At 47.7% G+C, this 16,800-nt stretch overlaps 1 protein-coding gene across 1 annotated transcript in view; it reads right to left on the bottom strand.

Annotated features, from left to right (window-relative positions):
• Positions 1-12,061, bottom strand: part of PODXL2 (podocalyxin like 2) — a 43,593-nt gene extending 31,532 nt beyond the window's left edge. Inside the window, exons 1-2 of the mRNA XM_030942555.1 lie at positions 11,928-12,061; positions 1,504-1,782 (exon numbers count right to left, since the gene is read on the bottom strand). Coding sequence (XP_030798415.1) covers positions 1,504-1,782; positions 11,928-11,997 — 349 coding nt within the window. The 5' untranslated portion in view covers positions 11,998-12,061. The remainder of the gene's footprint in view (positions 1-1,503; positions 1,783-11,927) is intronic.
• Between the last annotated feature and the right edge of the window lie 4,739 nt (positions 12,062-16,800).

Genomic DNA, 16,800 nt, shown 5'->3' with positions numbered 1-16,800 from the left:
ACTTGAACTCGGGAGATGAAGGTTGCAGTGAGCCAAGGTCATGCCACTGCACTCCAGCCTGGGTGACAGAGCGAGACTCCACCTCAAAAAAAGTAAAATAAATAAATAATAACATGTTTAAAAATCAGGTTACAAATGGATATTTAACAATGAAGAAATATACTTATGAAATATATTGAGTGAAAACAAAATGTTCCTGCGAATCCTATTTTGAATATAAAAGTGAACGATGTATCCCCAAACTACTAATGGTAATTATCTTTTAATTATCAGGTTATGGGTAGTTTTTATTTTCTTCTTTTTTTTTGAGACAGATTTTTGTTCTTGTCGCCCAGGCTGGAGTGCAGTGGTGCGATCTCAGCTCACTGCAACCTCCACCTACCAGGTTCAAGCAATTCTCCTGCCTCTGCCTCCTGAGTAGATGGGATTACAGGTGTCTGCCACCACGCCCAGCTAATTTTTGTATTTTTAGTAGAGACGGGATTTCACCATGTTGGCCAGGCTCATCTCAAACTCCTGACCCCCAAGTGATCCGCCCACCTCGGTCTCCCAAAGTGCTGGGATTACAGACAAAAGCCACCACACCCAGCCTTATTTTCTTCTTTGTATTATCTTGGTGCGTTTTAGATTTTCTATAATGTTCATGTGCTCTTTCATAATTAGAAAAGGTATATCCAATAAATATTATCTATTTTAAAAAGAAACATTAAGGTTAAGTTCTGTAACACCTTGCTCCATGTGAACACACAATCACACCAATTCCTCAGTCCCTGCTGAGAGATGGGCCCCTGCTGGCCCAGGACATTGGTGGAGCGGCTATGGCTGGCAGCGCTGCCTGCACGCTCCTGCACATCTGCATCAGCGTCAGCTTATGGCGGCGTGCATTCAGCCCGTAGCCCTAGGCCTCAGGCTTGCTTCAGGACCTAAATGTTCACCAGCTGGGCTCTGTAAACCCAAACACCAGCTCTGGTGCATGACTGAGGGAAGGGCAGTTAGAATGCCTCAACTGCTGGTCGGATAGACTCAAGGAAACACGGATCAGCTGACCTCGTGGCAATCTTCAACAGAGACAGCATAGAGCAGTAGGGAAAAACAAAACAATGAGCCCCAGGGCTTGGAAAGCCATAGGTCTGAATCATGACTGAGCATCTGAGCCACTGTTTGACCTCAGGCCAGCTTTTAACCTCCCAGTCTCAGTGTTTTCTTGTCTACAAGAGGGGTCATATTACTTATCTCTCAGGTTATAAGCATCGGATTGAATTAAATGAGCACAGAATAAAGGCTCCCTAAACAGTGGTTAATATTAAAGAGAAAGGGCCTCCTGGGCCTGTGAGACACTCAGGGTCCCAGAGCTTTAGCTCTGATGTGCAGGTAAACAGCAGCAGCATGGTAAAAACTGTAGGGAGAGAGAAGAGATGCTTCTGGCAAGGAAATGGTCACCTGGTGTTTTGCCTAGACACTTGGCTGGCACTCAACACATGCTCTGTCGGTAAGAAGAGCTACCTGCAGTGGGTCCCAGGTCCAGACTTGAGTCATTCAGCTCTTCCTCCTCTTCCCAGAAGTACTGTGGTGGCTGCAGAATCCGAGACTCTTCACTCTCTTCGCTGGGGAAGCCTGAGCCAGGGGCTCCCAGCCCAGCTCCCAGGCCCATAGTCTCACTAGGCTCCTCTGACTCCAGTGGCTCCAAGCCAGTGGGCAGCAGGAGGTCTAGCAGTGAGGTGGAGGTGAGGCCCTCTGGGCCAGGCTCATCAGACCCAGCCGCACAGGCACCCAGGAACGCTCCTGTGCAGACATAAAAGCCAGACAGTCAGGGGAGGCAAGACAAAGACTGGTGCCAGGTTAGAGCCTGTCTCAAATGACAAAGGTCCTGGGGAGGGGGGGACTTCAGTGGACACTCTTGAACACCCAGAGGCTTTGCGGGGATTCCGAGACGCTGTTTTCATTTCAAAAAGGCCAAATTGCTTAGACTTCCCTATGGCAGGGGCAAGGGGAGACAGATGGAGACAGGCAAGGGAGAGACAGGAATTACTGAGTCAGCGTTCCACTGCGCATGTGCTCACTCAGAAAGTGCCTCCTGAGTACCCTCTCTCTGCTGGCAATTGTGCTGCATGTTTGGGGCTACAAACAGAAGTGAAGACAGGGCCCATGCTTTTAAGGACCTAGCTGTATGATTGGATGAACACGGTGTTCCCCAGGCTTCCATCCTTGGCTGAAATTTCTCCAAAACTGAATTAAGAATATGATTTGTATTTCAGCAATACAGTATCCTGAATATAGTCTTCAGTTTTTTTATTTTTTATTTTTTTTGAGATGGACTCTTGCTCTGTTGCCCAGGCTGGAGTGCAGTGGTGCAATCTCGGCTCACTGCAATCTCCGCCTCCCAGGTTCAAGTGATTCTCCTGCCTTAGCCCCCCGAGTAGCTGGGATTACAGGTGCCCACCACCACGCCCAGCTAATTTTTGCATTTTTAGTACAGACAGGGTTTCGCCATGTTGGTCAGGCTGGTTTTGAACTCCTGACCTCAAGTGATCTGCCCTCCTCAGCCTCCCAAAGTGCTGGCATTACAGGCATGCGCCACTGAGCCCAGACTCTGAACGTAGTCTTTTGAAAAACCATGTGGGTTCACAGTTCAAACCCAACCCAGTGCTGGTAATTTGACATATTTGTTTAGAATCTTGGATTCTCTCTCTCTCCTAATTTACCAAAACAAGCAAATAAATGGACAGGAAAACAAATTAAAGGAGGCCTTCTTCCTCTTCTTTCACTCTCATTCTTTAAGGACAGGAATATAGCCCTATTTGCCAGTTTCACAACTTAACCTCTAACTTAATGACCTAACCACACAAATTACTAACTTGCTGTGAGGCTCCTGGAAAGTTGCTCAAGACCTCTGGGTCTCAGTCTCCTCAACAGAAAGGCAAGGAAACTACATGAAATGACCTCTGAATTCTTTTCTAAGACTAACATTTAAGGATCTAGGGAACAGGGAATTTCACAGTCTTCCTCTTGCTCTACACCAGATGCCTACTGTGACCTGACTTGACTATAGTGTATGGCAATTTTTAGTGATGTTTATAATAAAAATAGGGCTAATATTATTGGTGCCATGTGCTTTGCTGAGCAGGCCCTAAGCTTGATATGTGCCAATACTGTGACTGGCCACTGAAAAAAATGAGCATTTCAGACTGTCCTGTGAGTCCGGGTATGAGGGAGTCTGTGCACACCGTGCACCAGCCAGACAACTCACAGCCAAGAACGCCACATCCAGCCATAGGGGTGTATTCTGGGTTGTGTGGATGGCGGACGGGGAGTAGAGACTCCAGGGGAAGATAGACAGGCCCTGAGGTCAGAGACAGGAAGATGTTCTATAACAGGAGAGAAAGGCTGGTACCAGGAAATAGGTTACACTGTGGCTTCTCTGGCTGAGTGACTTCACCACCACCAGCCTTGCTCTACTCTTCTGTGTAATAAGGACAGCACTTCCTACCATGCCTCCAGTGTGAGGGGCACCAAATGAGGTAATTCCTGAGCCATGTGTGAAAGCTGCTGTACAAAGAGCTTCACAAACCAAAGTATTCTACAAATATTGTGTTATTATCCTTTATAAAAACAGAGCCCTGTGAAGTTCATGGCCTGGGGAAAAAAAAATTTAAAAGAGACCATGGTATCTTCAAATACATTAAAACAAAAGGTTGATGTGAATAAGAAGATCAGAGTGATTCTATCTGGCCTCAAAGCCAACGCTGGGGCTAAGGAGGCATCAGAGTCTTAACATCTGACCAGGGCTAGTAACATCTGTGCCAGCCTTTAAGATCCTGTGAAGCTCTGTCTCCCAATAAAATAATTCACAGGTCCAACTCTGAGCTTTAGAAAGTACCATCATAGGCCGGGCGCGGTGGCTCAAGCCTGTAATCCCAGCACTTTGGGAGGCCGAGACGGGCGGATCATGAGGTCAGGAGATCGAGACCATCCTGGCTAATACGGTGAAACCCCGTCTCTACTAAAAAATACAAAAAACTAGCCGGGCGACGAGGCGGGCGCCTGTAGTCCCAGCTACTCGGGAGGCTGAGACAGGAGAATGGCGTGAACCCGGGAGGCGGAGCTTGCAGTGAGCTGAGAGCCGGCCACTGCACTCCAGCCTGGGCGGCAGAGCAAGACTCCGTCTCAAAAAAAAAAAAAAAAAAGAAAAAGAAAGTACCATCATAACTAGAGGGTGGGGCTGGGTGCAGTGGCTCACACCTGTAAATCCCAGCAGTTTGGGAGGCCAAGGCGGGAGGATCACTTGAGGTCAGGAGGTTGAGACAAGCCTGGCCAATATGGCAAAACCCATCTCTTCTAAAACACAAAAACTAGCTGGGCATGGTGGCACACGCATATAGTCTCCAGCTACTCAGGAGGCTAAGGCAGGAGAATCGCTTGAACCTGGAAGGCGCAGGTTGCAGTGAACCAAGATGGTGCCATTGCACTCCAGCCTGGGTGACAGAGCAAGACTCTGTCTCAAAAAAAAATAAAAATAAAAAAATAACTAAAGGGCGGGCATGCTGTGACCCTGGGCAGGTGGGAGCCAATGGCACTGCTGTGTTGCCAGTGCTCCTAAGGACTGCTCACAGGAGAATGCCTTCTGCCAAGTCCAAACCAAGAAGCCATCACACCCCATCCAGAATGTCTTCTGTTCGCCTAGGCACCACGTCCATGGTCAAAGATTCTGCTTCCAGTCAGGCCCTGGCTTCATGAAGCTGAAGCCACGTTCCCGGAGCCTGTATCCGAAACCCTGACTCAAACAGAGAAACCACCATCTCATATTTTGTGGTTTCTTTGAGCCAAAGGCATTTAAAAGACAGAGAAAGCCAAGACAATCAATTTTGGGTCCACTCCCCTTGAAGTTCCCCTTTGTTCCTGGGAGAGGATGAATTAAGAATATTGGACTCTCTCTAGCCCAGACTTTCCCATGACCTCTTCCACTCTAATTTCCCCTTCCCATCATAGGGGGACCCTAAGCTATTCTTGGATTTTTTCCTAGCCCAAATATTACAGAAGAAAGCAGTATCTATCCCCTACTAGATAGATGGGAAAGAGACAGAGTGCCATGTCCTACCACAAAACAGTACCTTCTTAAGGTTCTTCCTGAGAGGGGTTATCCAATGATGTCCCAATTAATAACCTACAATAACACACATCTTTGCAATGAGACTTTGTAGCTCCTCCCATCAAGAGATGAAATCTAATTCTCCACTCCTTGAATCTGAGCTACCTTTGTGAGTTACTACACAAGACAATGCAGGAGAAAAGATGATGTGCCATTTCCAAGGCTAGGCCTCAAGATACCTTGAATGCTTCCATTCTCTCAGGATTCTGCTCAAGGCTATCCTTCAGGAAAACCGGAGCCCACGCAGAAGACAGCCAGGTCAGCTCAGTGTCCTAGCTGAGGTCCCAAAGTGAGAGAGCCAGACAAGACCGGCAAAGGTGATAAACAGCTGATGACAAACTTGAAGGAGTTCAGCTGAGACCAGAACCACGCAGCTGATTGCAGCCTAAACTGCCAAACTACAGAATCATGAGCTAAATAAATGGCTACTGTTTAAATCCAAAGCTTTCAAACTTGAACCAGTATGGAATCACCAGGAGGGCTTGTTAAAACAGAGACTGTTAAGCCCACCCTAGAGTTCTGAATCCAGTTGGTCTGTGATGGGGCCCAACAATTTGCATTTCTAGCAAGTTCCCAGGTGATGCTTCTGGTCCAGGGATCAGATCTTGAGAATTGAGAATCTGAAACCACTGAATTTTGGGGTGATTTATTATACAGAAATAGCCAACTGATACATTAAGAAAAATTATAAATCGAGTTCTCCTTTTGGATCTGAGTAGTGTTTAAATGGTTAAATTCCATTCATTCATTCATCCATTCATTCATTCATTCTTCAACCGAACAGCCTTTATTAAACGCTTTTTTGGACTAGGCATGATCCAAGGCTATGTTGGTACAGAAATAAGAAAGATATAGTCCCTGCCCCCAGAAGGGTCAGTTTCTACTACAGAGACCAGCAAGAAAACAAATCATTATGCAATAGTGTAACAGTGACCATATAACTCTGTTTGAGCCACAGGGTTAGTAGGGCAGGGAGAGAGATCTCAAAGTTAGTTACTAACAGAGCTGCTCATGGCACTGTACTGACTGTGCTCAGTACACTGTGAAGGAGAAAGGAGGCTGGAGGAAATAACAACACCGGGAGCTCAGGAACATGTGTTCAGTTTCCCATTCTCTAGGGTAGACAACCATGCCACTCAGGGGGGCACACAGCTGAAATGCCCCACACTTCACGATAAAGAAAATAGCAGGGACGATACAGAAACATAAGTGTGTAGACATGAGAGACGACTCCATTAGAATTACAGTCCTCATAGTGCTTCACCGCTGGAAGAAAAAGAGAGCTCTTTTACGAACCCCTAGCATTTCCCCCTGCACCCATCTGTCCTGCACACTGCCCTCTAATCAGCACTGCTCAGACTGAAACGTGTGTGAGTCACCCGAGTCTGCTGACACAGTAGGTGTGAGTGATACTGCTGGTCCCTGGATCACACTTTGAGTGACAACGCTCACAGAGGTCTTTTTATTGATTTTATTTTTTCATTTTTATTTATTTTTGAGTTTCACTCTTGTTGCCCAGGCTGGAGTGCAATGGCACATTCCTGGCTCACTGCAACCTCCGCCTCTCGGGTTCAAGTGATTCGCCTGCCTCAGCCTCCTGAGTAGCTGGGATTACAGGTGCCTGCCACCACACCCAGCTTATTTTTGTGTGTGTATTTTTAGTAGAGACTTAGTTTCACCATGTTGGCCAGGCTGGTCTCGAACTCCTGACCTCAGGTGATCTGCCCACCTCGGCCTCCCAAAGTGCTGGGATTACAGATGTGAGTCACTGTGCCTGGTCAACTTTTTTTTTTTTTTTTGAGATGGAGTTTCTCTCTTGTTGCCCAGGCTGGAGTGCAATGGCGCAATCTCAGCTCACGGCAACCTTCACCCTCCGAGTGCAAGCGATTCTCCTGCCTCAGCCTCCCAAGTAGCTGGGATTACAGGCATGTGCCACCACGCCTGGCTAATTTTGTATTTTTAGTAGAGACAGGGTGTCACCATGTTGGCCAGGCTGGTCTCAAACTCCTGACGTCAGGTGATCCGCCCACCTTGGCCTCCCAGAGTGCTGGGATTACAGGCGTGAGCCACCACGCCCGGCTAAGAGGTCTTTTTAAAATGCAAATCTGGTTCTATCATTCTATCATACAGGTCAGATCCTTTGAAAAGGCAGAGAAGGCTCTCATAAACTGACCATTACCTCCCCTCCCCTCTCTGTCCCCACCTTCCCCAATCATACTCTATGCTTCAGACAAACTGACTACCTGCAATTTCCAGAACGCAGCCATCTCTTTTGCCTTCTGGGTCTTTGCACATGCTCTTCTGCTTGAACATCCATATCTCCCTATCTCTGTCCTGTCCCACCACCCACCTGCTAATTCTCACTCCTGCCTCCAGTCTCAGCTTCCAAGAAGCTTTTTGTGGCCACTCCAAGTCTGGATGAGGCACCATTCCTCTCTATCACAGCCTTCTCAACAAACTACTCTCACTCCACTTTTCTCACCAAATTTTAACGACCTTCACAGAGCCTCCACTGTAAATGAGAAGTCCCTTGTGTCAATTCCACCCTGGAATTCCAGTGCCTAGCACAACCTTTTACACACACTGGGGACTCAATAAAGGTTTGAATAAATAATTAGTAGTCTAGTCCAACTTTCTTGTTTTACAAATGAAATAACTGAGGCCTTGTGGAGTGATTAAGGTCAAACAGCTAGTTAATAAAGGAGCTGAAATTAGCTGGTTTCTCCCCCACCAAAAGGTCTTGCGAACGCTCCAGGAGGAAGAATGGAAAGCTATTACTTATGGGGCTGGGTACCTTCCTTCCTCCAAAGGATACATGAAAGAATATAATATGTAAGACAGCTTAAATATTTCATGTGCTTTAAGGGCCAGGGAAAGAAGCCAGAGCTGAAAACTAGAAGATACCGCTTTCCAAACACTGCCCAGGGTCCCCACAACCAATCCAATCAATTGAAGGAACCTCTTCTCTTGAAAAAGACCAAATTAGTAAAGTGACTCCCCATGTTTTTGCCAGCAAGAATCCCTTTATTTACATTTCCATGTGGCTCCTGTGTTTGGAAATGTTTCATCTATAAACTGTACTTATTTAATAGTTATTTTCTAATTTTTGAAAAGTGAATCAGAATCATATAATACTGCCAATCAGATGTGATACCAATTACAATTGAACTTTGGTTTCAGGTGGGCTGTGCTCTTATTAGAGGTAAAATTTCTATTAGACTGTTGATTACAAAGAAAAATACAGTCATTCCTGGGCTCCTATTCTGTGCCAAACAGTGTGTTAGGCCCTTCCTGGGGGTGCAACAAGAGACAGATGAACAAGAGACAGGCTTTGCCCTCAGGAAAATTACCAACTCTTGGGAAGTGAAATCCTAAGTTATTTAGGGGATGTCAGCCGATGTAACAGACTGCTTTGCAAAAGCAGTATCCCCAGGGCTGGCAGGGAGCCAAAATACAAGAAACAGATCTGGAAAAACTCATTTATGCATTCCAGGAAGGAAAAAGTCAACTGATGGAAAATGTTTATAATAATTAAATAATACACATTGTATAGGTTCCCAGGGCACCCGGGCAGCCTGCCTTTGAGAGGGCCATGAACTGGAGATCTTTATCTGCATGCTCCAACCTCCAGCAGATATGCTGGGAAAAATATTACTTCAGCCTTGTTAGAAAAGGGTAAACTGATTCTGCCTAAGAATTTTGAAATTCACTCTCTACAAAACCACTGAAGGATTAAACACGGGTTGTCTCTCAAACCTTGGCACTCTCTCTCAGAGCTGAACTGTGGCATGGCAGGGAGAGGCTGTGGCATGGCAGGGGGAGGCTGCTGCCGTCTACACCCTACTGTGGCTCCTCAGAGTGGCTTGGAACTCAAGAAGACTGCTCTGCCCTCTCCAGGTCAGTGTGCCCAGAGGAGCCTGTTTCCTTCCCCACTCTGGGGGATAAAACTTTCTAGTCAGTCCAGCTCTCTGTGCACAGGACTGTGGTCTGGTGTGTTTGCCAGGCCTCTTCCCTGTCATTTCCATGGCTCCAGTGAGCCCCCACCTCTCTGGGCTCTCCCAGCTGTCAAGCCAGGAACCCACAACCTTCCTCTAACATCTCTCCCTTTCCTTCTTTGTCTTCCTTTACCAATGGTCTGACAGGAATTGGCAAAGATTTTGAAAACCCTACTGAAGAAAAAGGAATCTGGTATTTTCTGGTTTTTCATTCCTTTTCCAGTAAAAAGTTTCATTTTCTTAGTTATTTTTCCCTCTAATAACTCTTTTGTCTTTATATAGACCTTGATATTTTCAAAGGCCTTGGCAATGGGTAATTATTTAAGTAATTACAAGAGGTTACTTCTTTTCAAATTTGCCCGCCAAAATCGTAGCTGAGACCTAGCCATTCTGTGTATAATTAGTTTTGCACTTAATAATTAATCTGCCTTAATTGAGACCCCACCTGACTTAAAATTTCAGAATTACACTCTGCGTGTGATTGATTTCCTTTTTCCCTCAGCACCTATAATTTTCTGTTACATCATCACACCCAACAGAGGAGAGAGAAAAAGACGGCACATGAAAAGGATTAGGAGATCAGCCTCAAAGAACTGAAAATCCGACCCAAACAAACACAGAAAGAGGGAAAGGAAGCAGGCTGACATTTGGAGAGGTGAAAAAAACAAGACCCCAGCCATCCTCATGTTTTATCTTACCTTTCCAAATCAGTCCCTGCAATCTGCTCCGGGTGCAAACCTCCTTTCTGATTTTCACCATCAGCTACACCCCATCTTTCCCCTAAGCAGGGGCTTTGAAGTCCAGTCTCCCTAAGCTCTTGGCAGACACCAACATGGGAGGGGCCCTGCAGCATCTGTCACACAGCCCCTTACCCTTGAGTGTCAGCGACAACAGGAACTGCCCAGCACAGTTACGCTATCTCCACTCCGTAAGCACCAGAGAAACAACGCTGACAGGTCTCCGAAGAGCTTCCACACAAAGGTGTGTAAGAAAGAGACACATGCTAGACACACAGACATGGCCTCCAAGCATGGGCTAAGAAGTGCGTCATGAAGAGCATGCATGGGAGACAGGAGCAGGGAGGCAGGCTGCCCAGTCCTCACTGCTGGTCACATAAGCACATGGGCAGTTACAGCTGGGCCTGGGTCCTTATGGATGTTGCTGGCCAGTTCTGGTTTACAACTGTCACACAAAGAAGTGATCTGTGGCAGCAGATCAATCAATTGATGTTTGTTTGTTGAATGTCGCCTTCTTCCAAAGAGGATTTAAGGCGTGAAGGAATACAGGTGGGTTTGTGTGAGTGTCTGAGCCAACACTGATGGACATGTTTTTCTGTGCACACCACCTAGGGTCTTTCTTCATCCCTAGACTGACTGTGGAGAAAGTGTACCCTCCCTGAACTGAGCCTTCCCATGACATGTACAGGAATGTGTGAGGGACTGCTTTCCCCTCCCAGCCATTTACCCTGGGATTCTGCCACTCGGAGCCCCAGGGTCATGGCCCATCTCAAGCAAAGACTGTTCCTCCCTTCCCATAGAGATCCTTCAGTAGTTTCTCTTTCACTCACACACATCTGGACACAAAGTGCCTGTGTCTTCATGGGCTGGCTGTGTGGGAAACGTCCTGTGCACACTCCTACATGCACATACACACATCATACTAAGGCGCTATTCTGACGTGTGCATTAGAAGTGAAGTTACTCACAGCTGGCTGAGTGTGTACAGGCACACATGCACACTTGCTCATCCAGGTACTCCTCCAGCAGCACCAGTCACATCCTTAACATACACGGTAACACACTCCCTTTGCTGCGCCAGGGTGTGCAGGAGCTGCTCAGCTATGACCTTATTTGACCCACCTTTGTAGACAGCCCTTCTCCCCGCCATTTCCATAGTGGCCGCCTGCCTCATGGGCTGTCATACCCCATGCCCACCTCCCTACACACCCCCTCCCCTAAATCCCCGTCTGCGCTGGAAGCCATCAGGAGGCCCGTCTCTTTCTCTCTCAGGCAGACACATCCCTTTCACACCTGTGCCACACCCCCAGCCCGCCACGCACCCACACGGCCCGCCGCCCGGCGTCGCTGCTGAATGGAAACCACACATCCGAGTCTGACACCTCCCTCGTGTGTGAGCTGCGTGGGAGCCTCCTGCCGTGTGCTGTCACGGGCCTTCCGTGGCTGTACGCCCGTTTTTGTCAGCTCCTAATCGAGTCGCCCAGAACAGTGGAGAATATCCATTCACCGTGACACACTCACACTCCCTCCCGGCAACGCCACGCGTAAACAGCCACCCGCGCCTCAGCGAACCGCCCCATACTCCGCCAGCAGCCCCTGGGACCTTCACAATGCAGCCTCCTCCCCGCGTAGCTGTCACACACGCCCCCCTCCCCCGAGTGCGCAGGCACACAATGCACACTCGCACACACACATGCACACGCACACACATGCACACCCACACGTGCGCGCCCCCCCCCCCCCCGGCCTGCGAGGCAGTAGCCTGCGCACCTGCCCCTGCGAGCCGCGGCGTGGGGACCACCGTGCTGTGTCCCAGCTTCACCGCCGCGCCTCGGTCAAGGGGTCGCCCCGCACGCCAGGCGCCCGCCGCGGCCCCCACGCACCCACTCCGCGTGCGCGCGTGTCGGGGCGGCGCCGCGGACCCGACCGGGACACGCTCGCTCCCGGCCTCGCCGCACGCTGGTCCCTTTGTTGGCGGCCCGGGGAGCTGTCCAGCACCGCGCCCGCGCTGCCGCCCGCCTGCCCGCGCCCAGGCCCGGAGCGCACTCACCCCCAGCCAGCAGCAGCAGCAGCAGCGACAGCAGCGGCGACAGCCGGGCGGCCCGCAGTAGCCGGCCCATGGTGCAGCCGTCGCCGCCCGCAGCCGCAGCGGCGCGGCGCCCGGGCCCGCGTCAGGGGCCGCGCGGGCGGCGGCGGCGGCGCGCGCCCGTCCCATTGGTTCACGTGGCCGTCACTCACGCCCGGCCCCGCCCGGCCGCGTGCCGCGGGCGCGCCCCCGCGGAGACTAAGCGGACGCGCGGGTGGCCGCCCCTCCGCCCGTCCCCCCGCGCCAGGCCGTCCAATCAGCACCGCGGAGGCTCGGGGGCTTGGCCCGGCCGCCCGCAGACCCAGGCCTCGCACCTCGCGTCTGTCTCACCGCGGGGTCACCAGTTACCTGGGAAGCAGAGTGGGCAACTGCGGCAGATGGGACTGATGGGACGAGGACGACGCGTGGAAATGACTGAGGGTGGACAGAGGTGTGGGGTAAGGAAAGACTTCTCAGGGTACTTAGATTGGGTGAGCCCTGAAGGCGAACCTGAGAGCAAAGAACTGGAGTTTAGAGTCAGGCAGTCCGGCTCAGGTTCAGATTGGTTTCGAGACCTTGAGGAAATCTCTTCTCACCTCTGGGCCCTACTTGCCCCATTTGCTAACTGGGGGGTTTTAGATTATGAGAGCAGTGCTGACTTCTCTAACACGTGCTCCCTTTTGGCAACTGAAGATCCTTAATGTGCCAAGCACTGTAGTGGTAAATAAAACAGGCACATCGCTTGTCCTCATAGTTTAGGCTAGTAGAGAAAACAGACTGAAAAACAAAATGGACACACAAAACAAAATGCTCCTATGATTGCAACTGGTAGTCTGTTAAGGAGTATAAGGGGCTGGGTGGGAGACAGCACAGAGGGGAACCTTATGCTTGCCTTCTTGAAGAAACAGCATTTAAGGTAAGCTGGCTGGCATCTGGAAGGATGAGTGGGTATTAGGTAGGAGATTGGGTTTGGGAGAGAACGTACAAGTCAGAGGGAAAAGCCCACTGACGGAGTTCCTGAGTTAGAAAGCAGCTCAGCCTCTTTAAGGGAGAGAAAAGCCCTGACTACCCTTTTAGAATTACTGCAGCTTAAATATACAGCAACCATAAATTTGTGGAATGTTACTTTATATATAGCATATTAGGAAAACACTTCTTTAAAATAACAAATCATTATATTGAATATGCTTTTTCAAAGTATATCCTCACCCCCCTATGCAGGGGTATAGCATCAGACATTGGAGATGATCTCACGGGACTCTTCCAGGCTAAATATTAATACTTAGGAGAAATAGGAGTTGGAGGTGGAGGAGCATAGGGAAGAAACGGGTTCCAGGCAAAAGAAAGAACATGAGCAAAATGTAGCACCTTTTATTTGATAGGTGTTAGGGGTACTAGAAAAGTGGCTGTCGGCTGGGCTTGGAAAAGAGAAATCCAGGGTGTGTCCACCCAGCTTCCCTCTTCTTCTTTCCTCCTCTGAGGATGAAAGGAGCATCCCTTTGGTTTTTTGTTTTGTTTTTCTGTTAAAAGAAACAAAGACCTTAGAAGCAAACAAGAAATGGAAGGAAACATCCTCAATTCCAGTTAAGGGTATCTCCCAGAAACCCTTATTATCGTACGTAATGGTGAAACCATACTTAATGATGAAACATTAGTAACTTTCTCTTTAAGTGAATGGAACAAAAGAATCCTCACTACCACCACAATGATTGAATATTCTATAAGGAACACTGCAACAAGGCCTGATAGAAGAAATGGGATGAAAGTATTGGGGGAAAACTTGGTAAAACTCATTATTTGCAGGTTTATCTAGGAAATGCAAGATCATCAGTTGGCAAAATAATTGAAAATCAATGAGTTCAGCAAGATTGCTGGATACAAGGTAACATACAGAAATCAATAGCTTTTCTGTGTATCCTCAATAACCACTTAGAAAATGTAGTAGGGGCCGGGCGCGGTGGCTCACGCTTGTAATCCCAGCACTTTGGGAGGCCGAGGCAGGCGGATCACGAGGTCAGGAGGTCGAGACCATCCTGGCTAACACAGTGAAACCCCGTCTCTACTAAAAATACAAAAAATTAGCCGGGCGAGGTGGCGGGCACCTATAGTCCCAGCTACTCGGGAGGCTGAGGCAGGAGAATGGCCTGAACCCGGGAGGCGGAGCTCGCAGTGAGCCGAGATCCCGCCACTGCACTCCAGCCTGGGCGACAGAGGAAGGCTCCCTCTCAAAAAAAAAAAAAAAAAAAAAGAAAGAAAGAAAATGTAGTAGGAGAAAAGATTGCAATCACAGCAACAATTTTTAAAAACCAGGAATAAACCAAACCAGATATGTAGATCTAAATGAAGAAAACTCTAAAGCTGCCGGGGATGGTGGCATGCGCGTGGAATCCCAGCTACCTGGGGGAGACTGAGGCAGGAGGATGGATCACTTGAGGCTAGGGGTTTGAGACCAGCTTTGACAACTTGGTGAGACCCCCATCTCTAAATAAATAAATTAGCCGGGTGTGGTGGTTCATGTCTGTAATCCTACCTACTTGGGAGGCTGAGGTGGGAGGATCACTTGAGCCCAAGAGTTTAAGACCAACCTGGGCAACAAAGCAAGAGGCCATCTCTATGAAAAATTTTAAAATTAGCCAGGCATGGTGGCATACACCTGTAGTCCTAGCTACATAGGAAGCTGAGGTGGGAGGATGGCTTGAGTACAGGGGTTCAAAGCTGCAGTGAGCTATGATTGTGCCACTGCACTTCAGCCTCGGTGACAGAGTGAGACTCTGTCTCAAAAAAAGAAAAAAAAATAAGTGAAGGTAATTCACAGAATGGGAAGAAACATTTGGAAATCATGTATCTAGAATATACAAAGAATTTTTACAAGTCAATAATAAAGACAACCCAATTTTTAAAAATGGGCAAAGATCTGAATATACATTCCTCCATATGTCAATAAGCACATGAAACATGCTCAATCTCATTAACTATCAGATAAATGCAAATCAAAACCACAATAAGAAACCACTTCTCAGGCTGGGTACAGTGGTTCATGCCCTGTAATCCCAGCACTTTGGGAGGCCAAGGGGGGGGGGGCAGATCACCTGAGGTCAGGAGTTCGAGACCAGCCTGACCAACATGGAGAAACCCCATCTCTACTAAAAATACAAAATTAACCAGGTGTGGTGGCTCATGTCTAATCCCAGCTATTCAGGAGGCTGAGGCATGAGAATCGCTTGAACCCAGGGGGCAGAGGTTGCAGTGAGCTGAGATCTCACCACTGCACTCCAGCCTGGGTGACAAAGCAAGACTCTGTCTCAAAAAAAAGGAAACCACTTCGCATCCCACTAAGGTGGGTGGCTAGAATAAAAAAGAGAGACCACTTGTTATACAGGATGTAGAGAAAGAACCCTCCTCGTGCACTGCTGATGGGAATGTAAAACAGTGCAGCTGCTTTGGACATAGGCAGTTTCTCAAAAGATTAAGCATAGAGTTACCTCTATGATCTCATAATTCCACTCCTAATACATACCTAAGAGCATAGAAAACATATGTCTAGTCAAATACATTATGGGAATGTTCATAGCAGCATTAGTCATAATAATCAAGAGGTGGAAACAACCCAAATTCTCATCAACTGATGAATGCATAAATAAAATGTAGCATACCCATTCAATGGAATGTTGGTCAGCAATATAAAGAAATAAAGTACTGACACATGCTACAACATGGATGAACCTTGAAAACATTATTCTAAGTGAAAGAAGCCCATCACAAAAGACTACATATTATATGATTCAATTTTTATGAAATGTCCAGAATAGGTAAATCTTTAGCAATAGAAAGCAGATTAGTGGTTGCCTAGGGCTGGTGGGGGAGGAAGAAGAGTAACTGCTAATGGGTATGGTTTTTTTGGGAAAGAGGGGAGTGATGAAAATGTAAAAGTGTGATAATTTGCACAACTGCAAATGTGCTAAAACCATTGAGTTGTACATTTTTAAATTAATTAATTAATTAATTTGTTTATTTTTGAGATACAGTCTCGCTCTGTTGCCCAGGCTGGAGTGCAGTGGCGTGACCTTGGCACACTACAACCTCTCCCTCCCGGGTTCAAGTGATTCTCCTGCCTCAGCCTCCTGAGTAGCTGGGATTACAGGTGTGCACTGCCACACCTGGCCAAGTTGTACATTTTGAATTATGTGGTATGTAAACTATATCTCAATCAACCTGTAAAAAAACACAAGAATACCCAAGCTCACATTTTATCTTGGGTTTTTTTGTTTGTTTGAGAGAGGATCTTGATCTGTCACCAAGGCTGGAGTACAGGGGCACCATCATAGCTCACTGCAGCCTCCATCTCCCAGGCTCAAGTGATCCTCCTGCTTCAGCTCCCTCCCAGAGCAGCTGGGATTACAGGTTTGTGCCACCACGCCCAGCTAACTGTTGTATTTTTTGTGGAGATAGGGTCTCACTATGTTTCCCAGGCTGGGCTCAAGCAATCCACCCACATTGGCCCCCCAAAGTGCTAGGATTGTAGGCATAAACCACCTCACTGGCATATATTGTCTTTAACATACAAACACACACACACCTATATATACACACACATTATGTAATATCAGTATATTACAAATGTTTACATATATGTATCATATCCTTCAGTATCTTGTTTTTTCACTCATAATTATGTTTCAAATTAATCCATTAATAAATTCTATCACAAGAATAAAAAAAAATCTGATTTTCCAGTCCTAGAGTAAACACCAATGGAAAAGCCTCAGTGTGGTCCTGTATACCTTGTTGGCTGTCCCATTTCACACGCTCCTCAGAACCAAACTTCTCACGTGTTTTCTCCACGTGCAATTTTTACCTC

Source organism: Rhinopithecus roxellana, chromosome 1, assembly GCF_007565055.1.
Source record: "Rhinopithecus roxellana isolate Shanxi Qingling chromosome 1, ASM756505v1, whole genome shotgun sequence".
Lineage (NCBI taxonomy): Eukaryota > Metazoa > Chordata > Mammalia > Primates > Cercopithecidae > Rhinopithecus > Rhinopithecus roxellana.
This window is presented reverse-complemented; position numbering and strand designations above follow the sequence as displayed.